At 37.1% G+C, this 19,230-nt stretch overlaps 1 protein-coding gene across 7 annotated transcripts in view; it reads right to left on the bottom strand.

The window, feature by feature from the left end:
• The window catches only part of CACNA2D3 (calcium voltage-gated channel auxiliary subunit alpha2delta 3), a 458,323-nt gene that overhangs the window by 80,984 nt on the left and 358,109 nt on the right, over positions 1–19,230 (bottom strand). For all 7 annotated transcript variants that reach the window (XR_015701497.1, XR_015701498.1, XM_087744701.1 and 4 more), the window contains 9 exons: positions 18,384–18,455; positions 18,089–18,150; positions 16,142–16,209; positions 14,297–14,342; positions 14,044–14,141; positions 13,129–13,222; positions 11,373–11,468; positions 9,910–10,031; positions 9,256–9,336 (listed from right to left, as the gene is read on the bottom strand). Coding sequence is in view for 5 of the 7 variants with exons in the window: in XM_087744701.1 (XP_087600827.1) it covers positions 9,256–9,336; positions 9,910–10,031; positions 11,373–11,468; positions 13,129–13,222; positions 14,044–14,141; positions 14,297–14,342; positions 16,142–16,209; positions 18,089–18,150; positions 18,384–18,455 (739 nt within the window). In the remaining 2 variants the exon portion in view is untranslated. The remainder of the gene's footprint in view (positions 1–9,255; positions 9,337–9,909; positions 10,032–11,372; positions 11,469–13,128; positions 13,223–14,043; positions 14,142–14,296; positions 14,343–16,141; positions 16,210–18,088; positions 18,151–18,383; positions 18,456–19,230) is intronic.

The following is a 19,230-nucleotide window of genomic DNA, read 5'->3' as shown; positions in this document are numbered from 1 at the left end:
TTGGCTTTCAAAAGGACCTGACAGCCTATCTGCTGCCTTGTTCTGCAATCAGGGATTTATTCTGCTAGCAGCAGAATTATTTAGCAAAATGCCCCTAGAATATGATTGCTATTAGATCACAAGGATCTTCCTCCTACCCAAATTACATAGTACTAAAATCCAACCAACCAAACAAAAAATCCCAACAGCAAAGCAGAAGTGCAGAAGCAGAGAGCAGAATGCTCTCTGCAATTTACTGGATACATTAATACTATACATGTTGGGATACTGCTCTAATTCATCCGTCAGAGCCCCAGATTCTCTGAGAACAAGTGGTGAGGAAAGCCCAAGAATTAGATAAATAGGGGTTAAATTCTCAAGCCAACACTAGCAGAGAACTATCTTAAAAAGGCCTGCTATTCAATTATTCCACACACTAATTCTGTATGGCAAAATGAATTGAGAATAAATACAAATGCATACAAATGTGTGAATGGTTGTGACCACGCCACCCAACTTCAGATTCCCCAGTTAATGGAGAGAGGCAGGATTCTACCACATGCTCTGAAGCACTCTGTGGAGGAGCTTACCTCTCTCCACGCATTACCTACAAACCATGTTTCCTAAGTCATGGCTCCTAACCCAAGTCTGTGAGTTGTTTAATGTTAGACTGTACAAATACACATTTCAATTTTCCTGAAACTGAAAACATTAGTCTATATACTAATATTAGATTTATGAATACAAAAACAATATTCAAAATGAACAAGAAACTCTGGAAAAACATAAACTAGTGGTTTTCCACCAAAGCATGAAAAGCATTCTGAGGGATTTACTAAACGCTACTGCTGAATATAATCTTCTGTGGCTTATAATGTGGAGTAAAGATTCAGTAAATCACTGTCTTGCCTGACAAGGAAAACATCTATTTTAGAACGCTTCAAAAATTTGGTTGGTGTGTCATTATGATGACATATTCATTTTCCCTTATGCCTTCATACTAAAATACAATTTTATAGATGATATCATAAATTTTAAGGACTCTGCATGACAGTGACATTCGCTTGAATGTTTTTAATAATATAGTAATACCAAAGCAAGACATGTGAGGAAAAAAGGAAAAAAAAGTATAAGCAGCACAGAGCAGCTGTATTTACTCTATGTGCTACTGTAACAATAGCAGATTTAACTATTTGTGAAACATTTACAATATCTGCCACTCCTAGAAATATCAATAGTTCAAACTACTTTTGATTAAATTATTGGGAGTCAATTTTTCAAAGCATGTTCTGGGATCCTGTTCAAAGAGAGAAGTGCATGCGAACTCCATATGAATTCACTCAAAAAATGCCTGAATGGAGTGTTGAGGTTGTATACATACAGTTATGAACACATGAAAAAAAATAAGGAAAAAAGAGGATGAAGAACAAAATTTTTCTGTTGTAAAGACATTACTTTTCAGATCTAATACGCATGTTTTCCTCCATGAAATTATAAAAGAATCTTCCTTACTTAGAGCCTAGATCACCAGAAGCCTGTTACTGGAAAACTGGTATATTCACAAATTTTCCTTTCAAATTGCCATTCTGTAGAGGCTGATTCAAAGAGGAAGATTAAAAAACTGAAGTGTGACCAGCCTCAATAAGACAGATTTGTATTTTAAAAGTAATATGAGATTCTGGATCTTTCCTGTTTTCAAGGCACAGTTTGAAATATCTTAAACAGCAGGATCATCGGGGTCACCTTCCTCTGGCCAGAATAGAGGCATTCAAAATTGCATGCCATTTTTGCCAAATTAGTGATGAAACGAAATCTTTACCAGATCTTCTTGAGCTCATGGACGGGAAACAAAAAGAAGAACCTAAATCTTCAAATTGTTTTATTCAAAGTATCTGAGGGCTTTTAGCATCTTGACTAGGAATATTTAACATGGAATAACTGAATGTATTGTTACACTGATGTTTGTTCTTAAAATGATACAAAAAGGAGAACAATGAAGGTGACGGATGAGGACATTTGTAAAAAAATCTCTAACCAAGGTTTGGAGAAAAAAACCTTTGAACTTGTGTATGGGCTGGGTATAAAAATAAAGGATCAGCTTTGAAAAGTTAAATACTGGAAAGGGAAAAGATCCTGGCTTTACTTGGGACAATTTGTTTGCTGGTATAAAACATAATATTCCTTGTTTGCCTAAGAAGGATTTTTGGTAAAAGCATTTAAAATGCAACTGTCAATGAACAGAAGAGGGTGAGGCTGCCTTTTCTTCAGATTCAGTAACACTTCCCTCGTCTGACTACAAAGGCCTGCTTATTAGCTTTTAAATATATATTTTAGTGTATATTTATATATAAATAATATATACATAAAATAACACAAGCACAATCTACAGTTTTAGCAGAAATCAACAGTACTATTTTAAAAGGTGTTTCTTTTATTCTGCTAAGCCATATGGACGTGTTTCGTTCCAAGAAATCTCTTATGTGATAAATAATTTCTACTAGTCTCACAGCATTCCTGTGTGGCAGAGAACAGGAAGGAACCTAACACTTATCGTGGCCTTGTGTATGGCACCATCTACTATGGAATGAAATGCACCTGCCAGGCATTTAAGGACAGATTCCCGGAACCTTCTGTGTCACATATCTCTATAAAGACAAGACACTATCTGAAGATATGAATCGTGGGTGGTAGAAAGTATCTCCCATTTATGTTTCAGCTTTTACTGCTTGGCAGCAGAAAATAATGGCTGTGAGAAAAATTTGGCCATCCTTAATCATTCTGAAATTAACAGTAAATCTATTCCCTTGAAAGGACTACATACAAAGTGTAACTATTATTCAACATGTTCACGAATGGCGGAATCTGACCCTTATGGGTCTAGTATTCTCACAAGAGCTCTATAGACTTTTTGATAACCTTCACACAGAAGATTCTGAGAGTGGCTGATCTTCAGGCCGTCTGTATGAGGAATGCCTAATACACAGAAGAAAAACAAAAACATCAATCGGGAAGCTTGCAATTGTGAAGAAAACCAGGGTTCCTTCTGCACTGATTTTTCTCTTCTGTCCAAACAGGAATTACTGCAATCGTTCTTTTTATGTAGCTTCAGCAGAAAAGAATGAGTCAGGGTAGATTCACAGAGCTATGGCAACGCTTGAATGCACATCCCAGGCAATCACTCTTCTTTGATAGAAAATGACTGTAAAGATGCCTGTACGTAAGAACAACATGGATTCCATTTCTTTCCAGAATTACGCTGAATAAGAAAAATCTTCAGCTTGCTGGAGTACTTTCATTTCTCTCTAATTTAGCTACACTGAGCTGCTGTTAATCTACTATTCCAGTTAAGCTGACATGGAGCAATGAGGGCTCGCTTCTTTTCAGAAACTACAGGTCTGACTGTATTGGTAAAAGCTTTTTATGTTTTTAAAACAAACAAAATGTTACTTGATTTTGATTGAGAGACCACAGAAAAGCACGTGTGCAGGGAGGACTCATTTAGTGTTTTCTATGTCCTAATGTCAGCTTTGATAAATAGGAAGCCCAATACAAAACTGATCATATAGAAAATAGTTTGGCAGAAAATAAATATAAAACTGCTTTAGATATTCCTTCCTCCTACTTTGGTACCACAAAACCAAAACTTGTTTGCAATTCTACACTTTTATCGATAGGTGGCAGTAGTAATAAAAAATCCCTGTTTTTCCTATCTAGTTACTATATCTAGTTGTATCTAATCATTTTAAACCATTTTCTACTGCAACCTTTCCATGATGGAAAGAACATGCCATTGACATTCAAACTAGATTTCAGAGTAGTACTATCATCTTACATGCTTATTTTTCAAATCTATATACTTAGGTCCTTTGCAACTGACAGCGTAGCCATTTCTTAAAATGAAAAGATGGTGTGTCGTGGTTTAACCTCAGCCGGCAACTAGAGCCCCAGCCGGCAACTGAGCCCCAGCCGGCCGCTCACTCACTCCCCCACAGCGGGCTGGGGGAGAGAATCAGAAGAGGAAAAGTGAGAAAACTCATGGGTTGAGATAAAGACGGTTTAATAAGTAAAGCAAATGCCGTGCACAAGCAAAGCAAAACAAGGAATTCGTTTGCTATTTCCCATGGGCAGGCAGGTGTTCAGCCATCTCCGGGAAAGCAGGGCTCCATCATGTGTAATGGTTACTTGGGAAGACAAACGCCATCCCTGCAAATGTCCCCCCTTCCTCCTCCTTCCCCCAGCTTTATATGCTGCGCATGACGCCCTGTGGTGTGGGATATAATATCCCTGGGGGCAGCTGTCCCGGCCGTGTCCCCTCCCAGCTCCCTGTGCCCCCAGCCTGCTCGCTGCTGGGGTGGGGGGGAGGCAGAAAAGGCCTTGGCTCTGTGCAAGCGCTGCTCAGCAATAACTGAAACATCCCTGCGTTATCAACGCTGTTCCCAGCACAAATCCAAAACACAGCCCCATACTAGCTACTACGAAGAAAATTAACTCTACCCCAGCCAAAACCAGCACACTGTGACATACAGACATGCAGTAATCATATTAATCCTTAAGATGACTCATGTTCACATGGTACCACACTGCTGTTCCGTGTCCTGCAATACCAGAAATGCAGGCACGTTTCACAGTCTTTCTGTGACAAATTTGCATACCTCTTTGCAACATGGACCTGGTTTCAGAAGAAAGAGAAAACACTTTTCTTTTTTCACTGTGAGGGTGGTCAAACACTGGAAGAGGTTTCACAGAGAGGGTGCGACCTCTCCATCTGTGGAGACATTCCAGACCTGACTGGAACCTGCTCTAGCTCAAGATTCTGCTCAAGATCTAGTCCACTGGGATTGGACTAGATGATCTCAAGAGGTCAATTCCAACCTCAACCATTCATATATATAACTAGTCTGCACAAAAACAGGCACAAAAGAATTAAGGAAAATTTGTACTTAATTTCAGAATTTTTGGACTACTTCTCTTCATCTCCTTCATACTCTAAATTTCAAATGACTATGAGACTGTGTATGATTTAATCCTTCATTCTTCTGACTAGGTGTCCAGAGCTTTTTACCAAGCACTGCTATGGACTTTTTCAACAAGGCTTGAAATTCCAGGTTCTGCTCGTTCTATGAAGAAAAGTTGAGAGGCCTTGACAATTTTCATCAGACATTTTCTTCAGTGTTCTTTAATAAGCTTTTGCCCTAAGAAGATTATGTCAGTTCTGTTGTCTTTAATTGAACATCCCAAGGGGCTAATTTTCATGTTTCCTGTGAACAGTAATGGCCTCTTTCAACATGAAGGGCTTTTAAGGTCCTATATTGTACTGTAGCTTTTGAACTAAAATGCATCTATAGGGAAGTATATACATGAAGATTCATGTACTCTGTCGACTCTCTCAAAATCTCAAGAGAGAAATGCTTTTCACTTTTCAGAGCCTACTTTAGCCCATGATGACTTTCATTTGCTTGATTCTGTCCCCATCTCTTGCCCAGAACTGTCTAGGTGAGCAGTATCTTTAAAAATTTATTTTAAACAAAAACATAATGATGAAACCATCACCTTTCCCAAAAAAACTGGAAATAAAAAGAAACATGTACATAACACATACAAATCCTATGCTGCACTTATCCAGTTGCCCATATATTCACTACTTGCAAGTAGAGATGCAAATAAAGGACCTGAAATGAGTTCACACATCATGCAATATCAAAGAATACAAGACTGTAATGCTGAATTCTATCAACAGTTAGCGTGAAATGTACTGCCTTTCACATGAGCATCAGAGGAGATAATTCAGTCTTGATTTGCCTCATTTTTAATAGCTGGATTACCACCTAAATTCAGATATCCTATATTGACTGGCTTCATCTTTGTCACCGAAAGGAATACCAATCTTACATGAATCTCATGGAATTTCAAGACTAGGGTGATTCTACAATTTTTAGACCACATTGAGAAGAATAAAAAAATAAAATTCCACCATCTTTCATTCTCCTTCACGTTGTAATATGGACAGTTTGAAGAAACTTAACATTTCAATGTAAACTTGATATAAGAGACATGGTCATAGAGAATACTAAGACAAAGTAATTTTGAGCATAAATGTGTTTAAATCTAAAAATTTCCTGCATTCAGTTCTATTGTCCTTTTCCCTCCTGCAAATAAATTGAACTCTGTATAAACAATAATAAATATGATGCTACTACACTTATGTATTAAAGACTTACCTCCTTCTTCCACACTCTATAGAGCATTCACTTAAGTAAAAAAATTACAATCTCAATTGAAAGAGGCAGGAGTCATTTTAAAAATAAATTACATGGGTTTTTTTGCCAATAAGCACACACATTCTGGCAGTGAACTGGTACTAGTAGGTACAGATGGTGAAGCAGCAGCAGCAACACTCAAATTCTCTGTAGTAACAGTCTGGAGACTCATTGATTTTAGGATTTTCTGCCTACATTAAAGAGTTTAGTCTTCCCTACTTGCAATAAGCCTTAGTCTAGATTTGCATATGAAGTCTGTTGTAACTCATGTTTTTCTACAAAAACAGAATAAAAAAAATTTTACAAAGAAAATAGAAGAGACCGCAGATTTTGTAGTAAGAGTTGGTTTTGTTCCTTTTTTCCCCTTGTGGGCAGGTCTAACTCAGGATTCCATTTTACAATAACGTTCTAGTTTCTCCCTGGCAGTTTTAAACTCTTGTAGTGATCTGTAATAAACAACATTCTGGCACAGCTTTATTTTCAGTCAAATCCCTCTAGGGAACAGAGTGCTTTTACATGAAATGTGTATCCCATCCTGCTGCTTTCTGTAATCCACTCAGACCAAATGGGGATGACGAATACTTACTTCACACAAATTAAAATGAGATGTTTTGGCCAATTTTGAACTTTGATGTAGGTATTTGAAAATGTTACCCGTAATCTTACTTTAGTCTCCCAAGTACGGCTAATAAAAACTTCAAACTTCTCCCATTTACCACTGCTCCAGTATCTGCCTCCAAATCCACTTTGCTTAAAACAGAATATTGTCAACCTTATAAAAAAACTAAAAATTGAACTAGATGCTGGGTACTTTGTTGAAAGTTTTCTGATGGAGAAAGTAGGACTGACAAGTTGCATTTATGATCTCCAACTTGAAGAGCAGATATAAGAGATATATAAGAGGAGATATAAGAGGTATGAGAGAGAGAGATATTATATAAGAATAACGTATATTTGTCTCTGAATGGCTGTAGCCGGCTGAGCGATACTTTCATGGAAAATGGTTTGTACAGATCCAAAGAGGTCTCCCCACCAAAAAAAAAACCCAAAAAAACCCAACTGAAAGCATGCAACCATACAAGAGGGAAGGGAAAAATTATTCGAAGCAAAAAAAAAATCTAGCGCACAGTTCCTAAAGTTTACAAAGTATAAAAATAAAAAAACATTGATGTGCTTCAGAATGTAAATACATTGCTCATATTTTTCAAGGCATTATGCATTTACAGATATCATGGGAACATTTTATATGCTTTGGTATTAAAAAGCTTTGAAGACCCTGTCTCTATTGTAGATATAAAGTATGGGACCCAAGTAATTTTGAATGCTCAGTATTAAACATAATTACTGGGAAAATGGAAGCAAAATCTGCCTCTCTCTTTTACTATTACTAGAAAAAAGAAGACAAAGCTTGTTGACACAGTATTAGAATTGGTTATGTGCGATACTTCCTTGAAGTCAACACTAAATACTAGTGAGGAAAGAATAAATTTTAGGATGCCTATTAACTGTACACATTTTACAGATGTCGGTAAACTGCACGATGAGCCTTTGGTTAACTCCAAATGACGGAGCATTCTAGAAATAACATGTCAACCTTCCTCATTGTACCGTGAAAACTCTTAATTACATCCTGAGCAATTTGCAGGTATCTACATTGACATTAGTTTAAAATGCTGTTTTATGCTTTAACAGGAGTATGAAGTCATAATCAGGATTTCCTGTTATATTATGGAAGAGTTCAATAAGTTGTGAAGAACGTATTCACACAAACTGGAGTCAGAAGTGTGCTTTCCTATTGACCTTATAAAATCTATTATTATCAATAGAGATATTCTGTGTTTGAGGAAACAGATTAGAGATTGCCAATTATCTGGCACACCCTTGCTCTTTCGGGATTGTATTCACTGATAGGACAAGAGGAAATGGCCTCAAGTTGCACCAGGGGAGGTTTAGATTGGATATTAGGAAAAATTTCTTCACAGAAAGGGTTGTCAAGCATTGGCTTGTCAAGCACAGGCTGCCCAGAGAAGTGGTTGAGTCCCCATCCCTGGAGGTATTTAAAAGCCGGGGAGATGTGGTGCTTAGGGACATGGTTTAGTGGTGGGCACTTGGCAGTGCTGGGTTAATGGCTGGACTTGATCTTAAAGGTCTCTTCCAACCTAAACGATTTTAGGATTCTATCTGACTGCATTTTAAATCATATTTTAAACATGAGAAAAATAAGATGGTTCTTGCTTTGTGTGGTAGGTACCTAATTTTCCCTGAGATAAGAGAGCTTGGTTTCTGGCATAAAAAAACCCATAAGACTTCTCTAAATTAATTCTTTCTGCAAAGTCAGTAACCATTGGGAACTAGAAAAAACTGTTCAGAAAAGCATCTGAACTTGAATGACGAATGTCCAACAATTTAAAAATTAATTACTCTCATTTTTAAATCTGTATGTTTGCTCTCTAATCTGTAGTTGTTAAAACTTCACCTTTTGTCTTCGGGTACTGTTATACTCTTGGCTGATAGACTCTAGAGCTTTGTTATTCAATTTACATGCTCAGATCAAATCACATCTCTGATAATCTAGACAAAACGACCACTTTGTATCATTTGTTACAGGACAGGATTTTCAAACCTGAAGACTGGGTGGAACCTTTACACATCAGATAGTCCTTTCTTATATTTCCTTTTCCTTAACGTAATATATTCTGATTTATGATGATATAGAATTGTATCTACTAAAGATGCTTCACTGATAATGGTTATTCCCATTAAGTCAAACTCCATAGCTCGTAAGGAGCTTGGATAGTCAATTAATAAAGGACCAAGTTCTTAGGGAGAGGAAGCACTAAGTGTTCTCTACACTAAGTCATTCAATTATATCTTAGAGGTGCAACCGCATCTTTCCCTCCTCCTCTCTTCTTAAAATATGATATTCTGACACTAAATTCCTGCTAACCCAAAGGAGAAAGCGAGGAACTCATAAACTGCTTTTAAAAAAATGAACATAACAAATAAACTACAATTTTACCTGCAACAACTGGAGATTTTCTGTCATCCAAAAGTTGAATAGCAGTACTGGCTGTCACTACATTGCTTTTGTTTGCAGTTTCTGCAGGGTGTATTAAGAAAAAAAAATCAAATTGAAATAATATACGGTAGAATGAGGAAACTGAGCTTTTTTCCCCTGGTTTGAAATAACAGTCCATGTGGATTTAGTGCTCAGAAAATAAAGACAGCCAACATCATGTTCTATGTATGCACAGAATATACAGGAACTGTCATTTCAAAATTCCCCAGCATCCCAACAAGCAGCTTAAACCACTGAAATGAGTAATCAATTTTTGCCATCTCTGCTGAAAGTGGCAACAAAGGTGACAACTGGTAGGGCTTCTCATTAATGTGGACATTTGCTCTGTTGGATTTGTCTTGCTTAAAATATTAGGCTGTAAATTCGACCTGTGCAAATATTAAATGAAAACTGTTACACCACATCTTGGGGTTTCACTTGGAGCCCTGTAAAAGATGCACCTGGTCAAAGGACCAGTAAATTAGCTGCAAATTTCAATGCATATTTTAGATTAACATTTGAGATTAGCTACAGAGCCCACTGGATACTGACACACTTGGAATCCTTTCAGCATTAGATATGGCTCAGCATTTAGAGAATGACAAAATTACAGACCTGTACTAAAGGGGATGGAATAAACAAAGCTCCCAGGTATTTGCTCAGCAGCTCTTCTGTACCAGAGTGGAAAATGGTCGGCATTAAAAATGTTCTCCTTATCTTCAGCTGTCAGGAAATCTCTTGAGAAAGAAGAGAGAAAGAAAACACTTGTTGTTTGTTGCATGGCACACCATAGTTTCTAGCTTTGAAAGACAAGAAAAAACAAAATGCAACTTTTGGGAAATAAAATGGTTTTGGACAATTTGTCTAGTACCATTTGCTCAACAAAAGGGTTAACTTTAGCCCCTAATAATTATTTGTGACACACTTGCAATTGCTTCTGTTGCGAAGGATGGAAAAAGTACTAAAAAAATAGTGCCTCTAAGTACCACTAAAAACATTTGTACTGATGTGTACAAATAAAAATGCTTAGTCTAAAAAGCCTTTTTCTCACAGCACAACGCAAGAACGTACAAAGTAGAAAAGGCACTGGAGATTTGGTAGATTGTTGCCACTGGCATTCACTCTTAAGCAATGAAAAAAAAGTAATTTAACAGCCTGCTTTCCAAATAATATGTAAGGGGTGGTAGTGGACAACTACATACTTTATTCTTCAATAATCTTAGGGAATGCTGACAGAGGAAAGTTTGTGTCAGTGGAAAAAGCAAGTATGGTCTCCACGCTATTGTTCTGGTTTGCTCTCTGACAGTAACAAATTGCAGTTGTGTTGATCTCACGTGTCAGGCTGCTCACACTACAACAATATTTTGTGGTCAGTTAAGCACCATGTAATTTTATATTCAATAAACATAGTTTATCATAAGCATCAAGTGCAAATTTTCTTTTACATGCATAACACATATAGATTTGCCTGACACTATCAAACTGCTGCCTGAAAAAGTCATCAATTATGGGACCTTATTTTATAGCTCTCCATTTTAAGAAACCTGTACCTCCACTAGATTACATCTTCTCCAAACAAAATAGGAAACTCTTGAATGATGAGATCTCCCAATTACTCTTTCACCCAAGTCCACTTCTGTTACTTGGCTTTATTTCAACACCAAAAAATTTCCACAACAATGATGCAAAATCCCTGAAAAAGCCTACAGATACTTCTTTTTAGATGGGATAGTAAAAAAAAAAAAAAAAAAAAAAAATCAAACCAAAAAAAACCTCCCATCATCTGCAGATGTAGCATATTCATAATTCTGCTCTGAAGAATAAAGATGTGAGGCTAACTCCAAGGGAGCGGGGGGGGAAGTAAATGTATGGGCTACAGGTGTAAAATAGCTCATGGTTCCAAATGTTCCAGTTGAAGAAAGAATCTAAGGGATCCTATAAAATCTTTCTAACTTGTTCTATGTATTCCAGTGCATCAGTGTAAAACCCTGGAAGAAACAGTAGATGGGCTTCCTAAAAATAAACATTTTTTTTTCTTCTTTTCTCATATGGCTGCCAAGCATAGCTTTGTTACTTACTGATTAGTAAGCTGTTCTGGACCCACAAACAGGTTGATACGAGATAGTCCAGTCCGTGTTCCAAGGAAGGCAACTTCCACTCCCTTGTCAGAGTTTCTGAAATAGAGCAGAACACAAGTAAAGATAATGTTTCCAGACAGTAAACAGATAAAGCTATATTACTGGTCACAGAAAGTACAACTGTACACATTTTTGAGAAAAGATCATTTTAAATATAGTTCCCTTATTTATGTATTTTTTAAGTGCTGTTTTTTAAGTTAAAGTCACATGGGTTTTGGAAAACATACAATGTAGAAATGCTATTTAGACCAAGAATCACTAAAAAGTCAAAGACAGTAAATTTGGTAGGATTTGTGGGGAGTGATTATATGGAAGCCATAGAATAAAAAGGTGCAGCATAGCTATATATCAACTATTTAATAACCACTGGCACCCAGTGATTCGATGGGCAGGAATTGCAGGCCTTGCTCCCAGTCCATTCAACACTTCTGCGGTACATCTATGCTTTAAGTCATAGGTGTGACTGTTGCTCAAGCAAGCAAAAACTAAGCTGGATTTAAAACAGGTAGCTCAGAGTCAAACATAGCTGCCATCAGGACAGGCTTTAGCCTCTAGACCTTAGGAAAAAAATGCGGCAGGTAGCTCAGGCTGAACTCTGTTGCTGCATTGTTATCAGTACCAAGCCAGCTACTTTAAAACTCGTTCTGGTATGGCTGCAAGAACTTCAGTCATATCACCACAAAAGCAGGGACCACAGTCTCTGCCATCTTGCTGTCTCGTACTTCGTTCTTCAATAACTGGCCTGTCTCATTAGCATAAGTTAGAATATGAAAAGGGATCAAAAGTCTCCCGCTAGCATTCCTCCACAACTGTCGTCTTTGTGTTTACTGGATCTGTTAATTCCTTGTGTAGGAGGATTCCAAGAAACCTTATGCCTCTATATAAATTCATCAATGTCTACAGTATATTAGCATGCAACACTTTCTTATCTTTATCTTCTAAGAGGAGACTGGATAATCCTTAGTTTGATTAACCAGGTCTTACCACATTGATTTTACTCATTCAGTATGAGTATGTGCTTTACAGCAATATATTTTTTCATTCAACTTTTAAAAAGCAGTTCAAATTTAGCAAAATCTACTCAGGATAATCTCCAGAATTGCCCTTTTACCACAGTATTTCAGGCAAACTGCTAATCTTAACACCTGTTTTCCCTTATATGACATCTTGTTACTTAACACCTTAGTACATCATAACATAAATGAATTAAGTAAAACATATAAACTCTAAAAAGGACCAGCTAATCTCCTGAGTATCTGTAACAAGAACCTAGAACCCAGTTAGTTCTGAAAAACAACAACAAAAAAGGATTAAAGAAATCATTTATTTTACTAGTGCAAGTTTTTCTCTGTTGTGAGACAAATTACCAACTCCATCAACAATTTTGGTAAATTTTGCGTTAAATTTCTAAAGTACTCTATCCTGTTTGTTAGAAATACTCAGAACTGTAAGTTGTAGTTAGCATACAGCTTCATTAGTAACATTGTGAAAACTGGGTAACCTTACAACTAATGATCGCGATGTACACTGCAACATAAGCACTTAACACTGAGCTCAAAATTGGTGGCATTTAGGATCAAACGATTAATATTTTCACGCATACCAGGATTTGTTAGGTATTCCACCAGTTCAGCAGCATAACTATTAAAAATTCCCCCATGACTGACACGTAATGACTGACACACAGCTTGCTTACTCTGATTTATTTAATGCTAGACTGGTCCAATAAGCTTCAATTGGTGCACTCACGACTGCATCAAACAGAACTTCCTGGATCAATTCTTTATCACCTATTACAATATATTAAAATCAGTAAACATATGTGCATACAGAGAGAATTTTTTTTAGATGACTAAACAATAATTTTTTACGCTGTACTATATTTTATCTGTGATATGCATTCAAACTTTTTGCACTATGAAGCATTTACTATGTGATATTACATGGTATTTTACCACAATGTAGGGTTTTTTTTTCAGATATCATTTCATTGCACTAACAACAATTTTAGATTAAAAACCAAAAAATGCATCTCTACTTCATGTAACACATTCATGTACATATTATCTAATGCTCGCATTTGCACATGACATAAGGCTGAAACAATTAAGTCTACTAACAGTTGCAAAAGCTCTACATTTCTGCAAATAGACAAAATATGCACTTATCCATCTGAATTTTTTTTATTCTGCTTTGCAGTTCAGAAATGCTAGTTGCATACACATTCTCCCTAAAATACTCATGAAATATCTGGCATATTCTTTAGAAGCATGATCCAAGGATTGATTCAGACCAATCCCGTTGAACTTATAAAACCAGATGGAACGATAATATTGCATAGTATAGCTACACCATCTGAACAGAAACTTGAATGTTTGATTCAGGCATATTGTTTACCGTAACAGTCAGAAATTTGTATCGTCAATATCTTTATTGATAGCCTGGAAAAAAGCTCAAAACCAAATGAAATTCCAAAGTGACATCAGCCAAGCAATCCAATCTCAATTTATCACTGGTTAAACTAAGTCAATTTGCATTTTGTAGAAGGTTCAGTACAACAGTTTTTAGCTGGAGTAAAGCCTACTATGTGCATATTTAACAAAATACTTGCATTGGAGCAATGGCTCTTTTCCTGTGAGGTAGCGTTTAATTGCTTCTAACTGAGTCATTTGACGGTGTTCAGGATGTAAGTCAGTGTTGCAATAGGACCTGTGAACACACGTTGCCAAAACATTAAAATGTTAGTATGTATAAGCATGATCTCTCTTTGTGTTCAAACATAAAGAACTGGGCTCAGCAAGCACGAACAATATGAAACCAAGAAGGGTAATAGACACCAATTTCATGCTTTGTTTAAGGCTTACCACTCATCTGCTAGAGATACATCAGGGTGTTCTAAATCATGTAAACCTGTAACAGGAATAATAATGGGTCATTTAGGGAGCAGTCTGGGTAACAGATGGTTATTTACATACACTCCATAACATAAACCTTTCCTTCTTGGAAAAGTGCATTATTACCACAATGTAATAAATCACAGTAAACTATGTTCAAATACACTTTGGGGTCTAACAGACTGGCAAAAGCCAACTGAATCAGATCTAAAACTGAAAAGGTAGAAAAAACTTTGTTGTGCTAATATGTTTAACTCATACAAATTACATGATATATTTGAGGTTTAGAAGAAAACTTGAGCAAAGAGAAAGACTCCTATTCGTACTCCCTTGTTCTATTTGGCTAGTAAAGGTCTTTATGCTAAAATACATACTTCTCATTTCACGAGAGTTGTTCTCTTCCTCTTTTTTAAAAAAAAGTCTTCAAAAAGAACAATTCCCTCAAAACCTAAGCACACAACCCATGAACACAAGCAGCAATTTACGGGATCATTCAGAATAGGTTTCTTGTACTAACAGGTCACGCAAATGCTTGTAAATAAAAACTATATCATTAGTTATACAGCACAATAAAATGTACTTTGGCAATTTTAAAAACTCTTAAAACACTTATCAATAGACAATAAGCAAATAGGGTTCAGAAGGCAGGGTCTGGGTTTAAACCCCCTGAGTACATAATAAACAATGGCAGAGCTACAGTGACGAAGGAAAGCAAGGAAGTCAAAACTAGAACTATAATTATAGTCCTTGGGGAGGACAGCGAGGTGTCAGTGACGGAGGATCAGTGCAGCTAAGAGTGGGAGAAAAGGACCAGTTAGTTATGGCTATGTTAACATTTCTGGTGATGCATCCGGGAGGAAATATCGGACAGACCGGCTGAGGTGTGTGGCTGGATTAAAGAGAATAGGTGAGAGGTATGTTGGGAACAGTTTGCAGAGTAAGCAGCTCCAAGTCTCCTGCGTGCTCTTTCTATCTAGACAGGTTTTGCTGGGCAAGTGACTCAAACTTGAAAGCATTTCTTTTTACATCTCTCCTGCGTACAGGAACATATTCATGCCCCAACATACAGCTGAGGAACGAAGACCTGAAGAAATTAACTATCTTGTCTAACATCACTGACAAAACAAGAAGCAGAGTTGGAAATTGAGACTTAAGCATAAATTCAGACAGCATTCCTCAATTGGAACATTTTTTGCTCAGCAACTGCTAAAACTTCTCAACCCTCTCTTCACTCTTCTGAAATGCCTCTGCTCTTCCGTCATCTTCAGGAACCTTCGTTTTTGATCTTTTTGCCAAACAACTTTATCACCACTCACAGTTGACTCCTCCACTAATTTTAATTGTGGACTTATCAAAAAGTAAAACCATAAAGAACGAACAGTTCTTCCCCCGGTTACTTCTACTGTTATAAAAAATGCAAAATGTAAACCCCTGCAGACAATGCCCAAAGCAGCTGTAGCTCTGAAAGGTTTCATAATGTATAGTCTGTGAACAAAAAAGCCATAGCCATTACAGTGCTCTCAGCGGTTACTCCATTCAGAAAACACCACAAATAATTAACATCGGATCCTAGTGATTCTCTGGAACACTGAGAGAGAACGACGGAAGATGATCCCCATCTAAAGAAGATTCACAAACAGTCTGACTATGCTTAATATAAATGAGGAGAAAAATCCCATGAAGTAAAAGATCTATAAAGAAAAAAAGAAAAATCTAATTCCCTTATGGAATCTGCAGACAAACATACAAGCTTTAGGTCTACCAAATCAACAATAAAACTACTGTGTAAGCAACATGAGAAGGTAGGTATCTTACCTTCTTCTACAGTTACATTCCCTCTGAAGAAATATTTTCCATGGCCTCTAGAGAGAGCCACACCTAAACTGTGCAGAGAAATAAAGCAAACTTTGAAATCTGTGAGACAAACAATATCAGACATTCAGAGCTATTTTGAGTTCTAACATTTCCAGCTAGTGTACTATGATTAACTTTAAAACTGTTTGTTTCCAAACCCTCACTGATCATATGTATTGTTCAACTAGCTGCTTCAATGCTGTTTCGGTTCTGATGTGCCTGCAACAATCGGCTGTATTTATGTGAGCTTAGAGATGCAGTAAACCATTATTCTCTGGCAAACTAATACATGAGCCCCCCTAACCTCACTGCTGTTCACTCAGCATGAGATTTCTTCAGCTGAGCCTTGAACATGCCCATGGCCTTACAATGAAGGAAACATTTTTTTGTAAATAAGACCAAGCTGTTGAGAACCTACAAAAGCATGGGAATCAATGGAGCTACTGAGAGGAAAAGAATTTCATATGTGACAACAGCATCATGACTCCTCTTGGACTAATCTTTCTGTGATTCATATTTTTAGCTAGTTTTGCATTGACTTCAGCTTCATAAACTCTCAACGGTTACATTCCCAGTTTTGGTTTGGCTTTTAGTCTACCATTTAAACTATTCAAGTTTAATGAACTGGCTGGGGGATCCCATGCCTCTTCCTATTGAACACATACACAGAATACCTTTGAACGTTCATTCATTCAAGGGAATTATATCAGGCTAGGAACCTGCCGGTAATCAGTAACACAAAAATGCATGGGCTGATACTTTAAGCACGTGTAGAGGCACCAACTCTGAGAGCACGCATGCTGCAATCAACAGCTCAATCTGGAAATGGGCTGAGCAGTAAGCATCACGGACACTACAATGTGTATTATGATAAATGTTGCCCTCGCTGTCTTCCTGAATCTATACTCCTACCCATCAAAACTAGATACAGACCATGCTGAAGAAGGCAGAACAATTTTCCTACTATATTTTTGTCCTAAGAATCAGAACTTGCACTGCATGCATACATGTAATCCCATATCTGTTTACTAAATAGGGTGAGAATGACAGTGTCACTGGAAAAAAAAAAACAACAAACCAAAAACCAAACAACATCCCCCCCCAAATTAAAAAAACAAAACAAAACACCCACTAAGTTTTACCACCCATGTGTGAATTTTAACAAGAATAAACACACGCATTAGAGATCAGAGAAATGTGCCTATGTTTTCTCTATGGAGAAATATAGCTCAAGTTCTGTGAAATGGTTCCATTGAAGAAAATCCAGTTGAGTATTGCAAGTATCATTCTCCCGCTTTAAGCATAAGGTACAGTTGCTATTCTTTTATTAATTGATTATTTCGAATTCAAATATGAGCATTTTTAAAGTGACTTCCTGTCTTTCTTCTCTTTTTTTTTTTTTTTCTCCTAAGATGTATGCCAAAATAACATGGCTGACTTACTCAGTTTTAGTTATACAAATACACTGAAGGTAGTTCAGAGAAACAAAATATCCAAACCTCAAATTGGAAGTGAAATACTATCTCATTTTACATTACATTTTTGTTGCGGAAAAAAATCAAAATGGGGCTCAATATGTAGTTACTTAAACGGATTATAGTATTTATAGCTCTCCAAGTACTTGCGAAAGCCTTTCGTTCAATGTAAACCTCAACTGAATATTTTTTTAATGAAACGTAAGCCATGACAAACACTGCGAGTTTGCCTGTGTGAGCTTGCACAAACTTTCCATCCCTGGAAAAGCTGAAAGGAATGCTGGTAGGCTCCTTTTCCTTGCCATTTTCAGCATTGTCCAAGGATATTTCATTGTCAACTTTTGCTGATGAGCTTTTAATGAGTTCACAAGCTCTGTATAAATGCAAATCCAATGGGTCTGATGAAAAGTCCATTTATTATGGTCGGCTCTACCTGAATGGAGTACCCTTGATGTCTGTATAATAGTAGTCATTTGTCATCACCAATACCCGCTTCTAGATTCAGAACAAGAAAGTCAGAAAGGGAGGGGGAAGAAGTTAGTTTGCTATAAGAAATGTATAAAAGATCAAGCAATTAGTCACTGATAAAATTACACGCAATGCTTAAAATTCGGTGAGTGAAAAAAATATACTGCAGTGAATCATATGTACGGCAATCTTAAAAATTGTTAAAAAAAAATGAGCTGCTTGCTTTATAGTTAGTTGGAATAATATCTTATACATTGTACCCCTTTGTCCACTGTCTTCTTCACTTCCATGGAGAATTTCCCTGTTTTCCGATTCACCATTGCGTTTCGGAGCTGAAATGAAGGAAATATGTGTCAATTCCTTTATTTGCATTTTCTGTAATTCTTTCAACTCTGAGCTCTCTGGTACACTCATTTGGCCTAAGCAGTACTTAATTTTCTTCATTTTCAGTAGTTCTACTACACACTGAACAATCCCCTTACAGGTTTTATTATTGACTGCGCAGGCCAAGACTCCTGCCACACAAATTTAGGCAAGTTGCTGAGGTATGTAAGATAGGAGCTCTCAGCATCCACCATGGTAAAATAGCTCTTTATGTAGTAACCTGGATCTTACGTGGGATAAACAGTGTAATTGACTACTATTCTACAGTTACTCCATAGGAAGATAAGGACTAGGCTCCCAGCTGGATTTAGCTGAAGTTAGACCAGGGCTCAGTGTCTAAATACATCAACAATTACACATATAATAGCAAAGCAAAAAAGAGAAAACCCCACTTACCCTACACTATTCATTCTGCTTCTGCTTGATACTCTACGTTGGGCTGCATCCTAAACTGCATCAGAAATCAGAACTAGCAAAAGAATGACAGCCCATTTGATCCGTAACCTGTTTCAGTGGGAACACAGCTGCAGTGCTCTGTGATTCCCTCTGGTTGCCCACTGGTGTCCCGGCCCCCCTTGCACGGTAATACAGTTTGTCTCTGTAATGGAAGCCCTAGGTCAGTCACAGCTGTAAGAATTGGTCTGGAACTCTCCCTCTCAAAGTCCTCCAAAAGACTTTTTAAATCCCCTTCAAAAACAGGTGTCATTACTACATAAACCAAAA

The sequence above is a fragment of the Nipponia nippon genome, unplaced genomic scaffold (assembly GCF_047370975.1).
Source record: "Nipponia nippon isolate SJK-2023a ecotype South Korea unplaced genomic scaffold, ASM4737097v1 scaffold_9, whole genome shotgun sequence".
Classification (NCBI taxonomy): domain Eukaryota; kingdom Metazoa; phylum Chordata; class Aves; order Pelecaniformes; family Threskiornithidae; genus Nipponia; species Nipponia nippon.
Note: the sequence above shows the minus strand (reverse complement) of the source record. Positions and strands in the feature narration are given on the sequence as shown.